The sequence below is a fragment of the Lygodium microphyllum genome, chromosome 21 (assembly GCF_053477565.2).
Source record: "Lygodium microphyllum isolate KBCC chromosome 21, Lygodium_microphyllum_v1.1.10, whole genome shotgun sequence".
In the NCBI taxonomy this organism is placed as follows: domain Eukaryota; kingdom Viridiplantae; phylum Streptophyta; class Polypodiopsida; order Schizaeales; family Lygodiaceae; genus Lygodium; species Lygodium microphyllum.
This window is the reverse complement of record NC_141155.1, coordinates 86,993,283-87,001,392: the sequence shown is the minus strand read 5'-3', so window position 1 is coordinate 87,001,392 and position 8,110 is coordinate 86,993,283. Positions and strand designations below refer to the sequence as shown.

At 41.2% G+C, this 8,110-nt stretch overlaps 1 protein-coding gene across 2 annotated transcripts; it reads right to left on the bottom strand.

Moving 5' to 3' along the window:
* Window positions 1-241: 241 nt before the first annotated feature.
* Window positions 242-5,101, bottom strand: LOC148018245 (Rhomboid-related intramembrane serine protease family protein). Of its 2 annotated transcripts, none has more exons than XR_015687670.1 (8): window positions 4,692-5,101; window positions 3,372-3,968; window positions 2,688-2,916; window positions 2,332-2,494; window positions 1,918-2,088; window positions 1,653-1,807; window positions 773-1,578; window positions 242-670 (listed from the first exon to the last, which is right to left on the bottom strand). XR_015687670.1 is itself a non-coding variant. In XM_087661592.1 (8 exons), the coding sequence occupies exons 2-8, from the start codon at window positions 4,729-4,731 to the stop codon at window positions 1,332-1,334; spliced, it is 1,602 nt and encodes a 533-aa protein (XP_087517718.1). In that variant the 5' UTR covers window positions 4,732-4,828; window positions 4,940-5,096; the 3' UTR covers window positions 242-1,331. The 2 variants fall into 2 exon arrangements, 1 of the variants encoding a protein (XP_087517718.1); XM_087661592.1 differs by having other exon boundaries at window positions 242-1,578; window positions 4,692-4,828; window positions 4,940-5,096.
* Between the last annotated feature and the right edge of the window lie 3,009 nt (window positions 5,102-8,110).

The window sequence follows — 8,110 nt, the reverse complement described above, 5'->3', positions numbered from 1 at the left end:
CTTTTATAATAGTTTTTGACTAACTAGTTACAAATATTGCTCCTACATAGTCGCAATCGTTTAATACTTTTTATTTTTGTAGCAAGTTTATTCCTTATAATGATTATTATAGCCCACCTTTTCTTCGGTAAAATTTCTTGCCTACTGCTGGCAGCCATGTTAGTGCTGCTCCCTTGGCAAAGTACAATGACAAGTTTGGTCTCTACAGTACCTAGTGTACAATAACATAACTGCAAAATAGTAGCAGAACAACAAATTGTGAATTACTGTAGCAAGTTCAATCAGTAACTATAATGACTATTCTAGTTTTTCCACATAATCTCCATCTTATCACTTTTTGCTGTACTGAGGTAATATCATATATTTCAGACGGTTGAAGATATTTACGCCGCCATGGAGACAGCCATGAAAGTTAACCCACATTTAAACCAATTGGGCTGACCCCATTGGCACAATATCATATATTTTCAAGGCTGACCATCAAGTACTACCATATCTTGCATTTACTGCTGCCTTCCTCCCTAGCAACAACAAGACCACAAGGATAAAGGGATCAACTTCAAATTCACTTTGAATAATCTACTCCCTAGTCCAGCAGTATGAACTGTTACTTTCTAACCAGTCTGCACCTCCAGCATTATGAGCTATGACTTCCGGCGTTCACCTCATACTACAAGACAGCAGGATATGCTTTACACTTTTTGAGCTTGGTTGCAAATGCTATACCCTAAAGAGAAAGCATAGGGATTTACTGCTGACTAATCTGACTTACTTGACAGTATGAGATATAGTACAGGAGAAGGCAGCAAATCTTCAAGTGACAAAGACCCTTTCTCAAGGAGAAGGCAAATCCTTATGTGGCAGAACCCAATCAACCGCAGCTCCCCGCTCCACATCTGAGATAACTTCACTTGGCTAAAGGCGCCTCAAAGACCAGTAAATAACCCTGCTTCTGGCCCCTGAGCTGCATTTCTCTTGTCCAGAAAAGCTTGAAACACTGACAGAAGGCAGACAACTCAATATGGCTTCTTCTTCAAAACTCCATGTGAATATCTGTCTCAGGTCTGTTCTCCACACTTAATAGAGCGTCTTACAGCTCTCTAATCTTGCAACTCACAAGAAAATGTACATCAATCTGCATATATAATACAAGTCTCAGTTTTGCTGCTTGCCCCCGTGCACAATCCTTGCCTTTCTATAGACTGCTTAGCCGAGCAATCGAGGATGACTCCTTGGTCCCAAAGAATGCCCCTTCCATGGGATTCTCCAAAGTAAACTCAACAACAAATTAGTATTAATACATCTATAAGCTTTGTTGGTATTTGAAGTACTCAAAACGGGACATCTGTGAACAAAGCCTCAGATAACATGGGTACAAGCAGGTAAAAGCCACCCAAACAGAGAGCTGAAATTAGGATAAACACTGCAGTGAGAACATACTGAGATGGGCTGTCATATGTTCCATGCATCCCCTCTGAACTTTCAAGATTAGTCTCATCATCTATGCCATCAACTTGCACGCTTGGGCAAGCAATTGCTCCGAACATGGCTCCTGGGAAAATGGCTCCTAAATATGTCCTGGAAATAGACTAAAAACAAGTTAAACAAGTCCTTTAAATATTGTTTAATACCAAAATGAAGATCAGACAGACCATTCATCTATGGCGAGTAGACAGCTCAAGCAAACCATTAGCACACCCAGCAATGCAGTCATTTTCAACCCATAGTCTGCTGATTTCTCCCCCAGTGCTTTTCTATTGAACCACAAGTACATCATCCAAGAACTTAAGAGGGCAAAAAAGGGAGCCTGCAATCAACCAGACCAGTAAAATCCTTTAATCCAGGTGCCACGAAATCAAACTAATAGGTACTAGCAGTGCTTTGAGCTGTAGATGAGACTCGCTGGGATATTCTTACCGTGCCACCAACAGTAGCAGCTGGCGTAAGGAAGAAGCTTAGAATATTGCCGCAAACTCCACCTAAAAAGTATATCATGCAGAATGCTAATGATCCATACACGTTCTCAACTTGTGGGCCAAAAAATAATAGTGCCCAAGAACTTAGCGCAACATGAAGGAATCCAGTATGCTGCAAGAAATCAAACAGAGTTGCATCACTGAAAAATTCGCCAAAATTTGCAACATCATATGATTGGTAGACTGAGCCTAAAATTATGTTACAAAAATTAATTGCAACAGTGAAATGGAGCCTGAAGAACAAGTCAAGCAGCTGAGAGGCTCCAAATCAAACAAGTAATTACACGCATCGAAAGTAATCTAAACTTCAACCTTCAGTCTCTCTGAGAAAAAATTAGTTGAAGAAATTCCTTACAAGAAACATGGGGGTTATCAGCCTCCACCACTGACCATCCATGATCAGTTCATTGACTTTAGCTCCGAATAGAAGTGGAAGGGTTGAGGTACCCTCCTGAGTGTCAATTGGACTAGCAAGCCCGAAGAGATAAACAGCTATATTGATGGCTGCGAGAATGTATCTGCAGGTTACAACAGTTGAGACTCAGATGAATCTGAAGTATTACAACACATGAGTGGCTAAAATGTCTAAAAGGTGATCCCATGCAAAAATGTCAATTCATTAGGGTGGCAAATGTAATGAATCAATCGTGATTTAATATGGTCAGCTAGCAAATGACTAACCGGACATGGTAGAGAATTTTGAAAACTTACACCATGTACGAGTCAGATCTGCTATCATCACCGACTTCATCAATATCATCAACCTCAAAACCAGCCTCTGTAGCAAACAGGTCTTGCAGAGCCACATCTTCTAAAGCTGGAGTAAACTTGTCTAGGATGGCTTTACGCTGATACTCTGAGAGTCTTGGTTGAGATTCACCTGTATTTTCTTCAACCTTAGGGCTATCAGGCTCTTGTATCTGTGGTTTCTCTTGTGGTCCTGCATTAACACCAAGAAGAATGTCAGATCAACTTTCAAGACCAAAATTAGAAGAATCAGACATACAAGACTTTGACAATATGATAGACCACATTCACATTTTGGAAGAGGTCACAGGAAAAGACACATCAAAGTGAATAATGCACGTTAAGCTTTATAGGGATATCAAGCTAAAAATTGGTGGAACTGCTCATTCAGCTAAGTAGATCATTGACTGGGGGTTATCTTTTCTCGTGTGGAAGACAATCACGATACTTGGAACTTTGAAATGAAATTTTAAATGACTGCAAATAGCTACAGTAGACACTGATCCCTGTAACTTGAAACCAGAAAAGAAAATCTCTCTAGAACTACGCCGAATTCTCTCATTTTTCAATGCAATTGGACTTACTATCTTACTGCTATATGCACATGGGATCATGTGTACCCTGCCTGAATACATGAAAGAAACTCACCCTTTAATTTCTCAAGATAAGCTTCCAGACTTTGCAAACCAGTTAGCACTGCTGAGGGGTCCCCATTTCTGGACTGGGCTTCTGTTTTGTGGGTCATCAGTACTTCATTCTCTCTTCCAGATTGAGTAATTTGTCTTAAAGGTGACATCTTCTGTTTCAAGGGTGCTGAGCTTTGCAACTTATTGAAGTATGCATCGAGAGCGTTAAGTCCTGAATGGACGTCTTCTAGGCTACTCCTTTGTTGAGGAGAATCTGTGGACGAAGTATCTTCAGTTGTATCTGCAGACCTGCTCACCGTTTCTGCATTGGTAGTCTCTTCAACATTCTCCCTTAAAATTGCAGACGGTACCCACAGGTGCTTCCTTGATTTTCCATTGGCAGGTGGGTATCTCCTTCTACGCCTCAACATGTGAGCTCCTCGACTATCCACCCATTTCAGTGAATGCAAAACTTTCCCACCTTTGAATTCACAATCAAAGATGGTACCTTGTAGCCTTCTGTGGTTGCAAATGTGGGAGTTGAATGGCTGAATGGAAGGTAAATTGTGAGGATTAAACTTGGATAGAGGCTGTGCAGGGGAAAATTTTGACAGGTCACCTGGCATAATACATGGAACCTTTAGCCAACAGTGTAAATGAATTATTACAGAGAGAAACATGGAAGACATTTCCTGCAAAAACATCAGGTCTAGGTTCTACTCTGTTTCTTCTGCTGAGAGCACCTTACAAATTATTTCATTGCATGGGCAGGAGGAAAGGCCCACTTCATGGTGCAGAGACAGACAACTATATGGAATTTATCATTAAACAAGGCTTGAAATCTAATCATCCTCCAGCCCCACATGTGCTATGTGTGTGTCTATGCACTGTTACTAAAAAGAAAAAAATGTGTATGGAGGTGCACATAATAGAAGGGATACAGCTGAGAGGGCAGAGATGCAAATCAAGCAACAGAGAGAGGTGTTGCAGGAGCCTTTTGTTTGTTGGCAAAATATGTATCACAAAGAGCACAGTGCAACAAATTTGTGCATTTGTGATCCAATTCATTGTCAATGTTTAAGCTCTTGTCATACATTTAGCTGGCCTCTTCCTATGAGATGCATAGACACCTTAATTCTATTGTGTGTGTGAGCAATGTGCAGCTATGGATGTGTTTTATCACTGCCTCTGACGATTCTTTGGATAATCCATGCTATGACGATTATCCTTTTCAGTACATTCAGTCATGGAACAAACAAAAAAAGAGCCTACCCAACAAACCCTGTGTGTGCGCGCACCTGCAGGTCGGACAAAAAGCAAAGGAAGAGAAGAAAGAGAGAACCTGCGGATGCGAAGCCGATGGAGCGCATCGAATAAGACATGCTTCAGGTGCTATGAAGAGTAAAAATGCATGCAGAGCTCTGTTTCTGTACTGCTCCAGCGTTCTTCCCCGCTACATGATAGACATGGCTGAAGTATCTGCACAGCAACAGAGAGAACCCTCTCTGTCACTCGCTTTGTCTGTGTAATCTAATCTAAATATTTATCTATCTCTGTGTATGTAGACTGTAGTAGTAAGAACGGAGATACTTATGCTCTTTTGCTTCTGACACGAGCTTTAGGGAGGACACACGTGTGAACGAATGTGTTGTGTGTGTGTGTGTGTGTGTGAGGAATCGCGATAGTCATCAGACAATTGCGTGCAGTCTGGGTTGCATAAGAAAATGGAAAATGGGAGCGAGTGCTTTTCCTCTTTGGGTTGGTTTCCCCAACCCCCTTCTTGAGTTTTTCGACCTTATCCACCTGCACTTTTAGAGCCTCTCACATGATGCCACATCAGCCACACCTTGCCACCTCACTCTTATCACATGCAAACCCCCTCTTGGCCTCCCTAATCTCCTTGCATGATGCGAGATCATTATATACTACTCCATGCAGCCTTTTCCAATGTTCCATGCCCCAAAAAACCATGTCCAATGACAACCCTTTCCAATGTTCCATGCCCCAAAAAACCATGTCTAAAGGCTCATGCCCCCCCCCCCCCCCCAACCCCCAAAAAAATGACTATTCCAAAGTCTCTATCATGCATGATGTGAGAGACTTCACGCTACTCCAATGGAATGGGCTTGCCACCTTTCCATGTCCTAAACCCAGGTCCCCTTGACTTTTGTTCTCATGGCCCATGACAAGGAAAGTTGCATGCCTGTACTTTGAAAAATCATTTCTACCTTGAAATCAAAGTAAGTCGATTCTTACTTCCAAATCCCCCATTTAAGGTGTCAAAGACGATATTTTCTCCACACTTTTCAACCTCAATTGGGACTTCTACTCTTAAAAATTTTGTCATTCGCCCAAAGCAATTCTAGTCGAGCAATGCCGATGACCTATTTCAAGACCTAATGCCACTCAAAGAGAGTTTGAAGGCTCGATCTCAAAAGAGAGTTTGATTGAGCTCATGCCATGTTCCTTGTTAAAAAGGGGCATCCATGACATCTTTTGCTCTCTAAGGTGACCTATATGTACCTATAGCCATTGTATTTCACATGCAGAGAGATGGATTCTCATTAGATTTTTTGTGAGAAAGTTCCAAATGAACAATGTAAACAATCAATGATGTCTACCAAGCATAAAATAAATACAAAGGAAGTTCACATTAATGATGATAAAGGATAAATGATACATAATATTGTCTAGTGTAGTAAAGCCCTCAAGCGACACCCTGTTTGCTTTTTTTCTTGATAAATTTCAAAAAATGTGTTGTTTTATCAAGGGTAGATCTGCCTCATCAATGGTATTAGAGTTGTATAGTTATACCATTAATGTTAAAGGTGGCCTTTTGTGTACAAGACATCATAAGAGCAAGTGGTAGATCGACCTCATCAATTATGCCTTCATATACACTCCAAAAGACCCTAGCAAAGTGGTGGTGTGTGAGATCATCTTGCGAGTGCCTACTCATTTGATGCTAGGGTGTTCATACAATCATATGCAATCAAGTGTGTACTTGTGCATTGAGCCTAATTTTAACTATGAGATGGACAAAGCACAAGACTGGTAAATGGCAACCACAAAAAGTACAAAAAAGCTAACTTTGAACCACTCACGATGTGCATACAACAATTTTCAATTAATGTCCACAATTCTATAATTATTTGTAATATTGTTTTAAGAGTTAGGCTCAATGCCCATGCAAGTTGTAATATTTCTTGTTGGTGTTGGAAAGGAAGATCCGCACTTAGGCAAGGGTGCAAGCACTAGCTTCCCTCTCACTTTTGGAAAATTGGTCAAATGTGATCTAAATATATATGCATAAAGCAAGAAAGGCCAATCAAGAGCCAAAAAAGAGGGAACATTGCCCAACTTTGAGTGGAAACACAAAACTCAAAACCCTGTGTATACAAGCCAGAAAGTAAATGGAGAAGCTCATTCTTGCAGTGTGCAAACTTGAGAGCTTTCCTCTTCTCCTTCTTGCTTCTACTTTATCTTCTTTTGAATCATCTTAAGAGTGAGGGAGAATGAGAGTGTGAGAGTGAGGGACTTGGGAACTAAAGTTTCTCTTTTACTTCATATTCTTCTATTCTTTCCCTTCTTCTTGGGTGAGAGATGGAGTAGAGGAGAGTTTGGGTATCTTCTTCTATTCTCTTCATTTCCTTTCAAAGATTGGCACTCGCAAGATCAAATCGAAAGCTATGGAGTAGCAGAGGTAAATTGAGGAGCACCATTTTAACCATAGTGTTGATGTGAAGGTAAGGAGGTGATTTGACTACACCTTTTATCCATTTGTGCATTCTTGCCTTTACACAAATTGAGAGAGGAGTGAGTAGATCTTCAAAAGAGAGAGATGTATTGGTTAGGTAAGAGATAGCCATACTTGCACACCCGATCCCCCACCACTTCTACACATACTATCGTACGCTTCACAACTCTTACTCACCCAAGTTCTCACACACACACACATAAGTGCACTCTCACACACACTCCATACACACTCTACATACAAAAATACTCTCCCACACCATCCTTCCCTACACTAAACCCACAAACCCTACACCATACACACACTTAACACATTACACTCACCTCACACATTTAACCACCTTCATACACACACATTCACACCCTAGCACTAGCACATACACACATACTTGGATAGACTCACACACTAGGTTAATCACATAGGAGTCCATATGCTAGGTTAACTATAGTTAGGCTAGTCACACACGTTAGGACCTAGAAGGGCCTCTTGTTTATACACTAACCCAACACACTCTTCGACATGCCTCATATCCATACATGCACACCCTAGTACTCACACCCTCATGCATTATCCCCTGATCCACGCACATCTAATCCCCCACATCAACACCTCGTTAACACTTGCACTAGATAACCTCGCTCTTGCACTAAGAAAGTTAACTCTTACACTAGGGATGTTGACTCTTGCACTAGGTACTTCTTCTTGGACTTAAGTACCCTTGCAGTAGCACACACACCTATCAACCACACCACTAAGACTTCCACACTAGAACCCCACACTAGTCCCCCCACACTCCCACACATATGCCTCTCCCCCTAGCTCCACACTTGTCCTAGAATTCATGCATCAGTCTTGGTGTTCCTAAACCCCTTGAGAACCATACTCCTTTTGCTAAGGACATGAGCTTTTTGCCTTAAGGGCACAAGGTTCTTAGCACATAAGCATAAGCCATAAGGATTATATCCTAGGCTCTTCCATCTCAAGGTATTCACCACCTATAATCA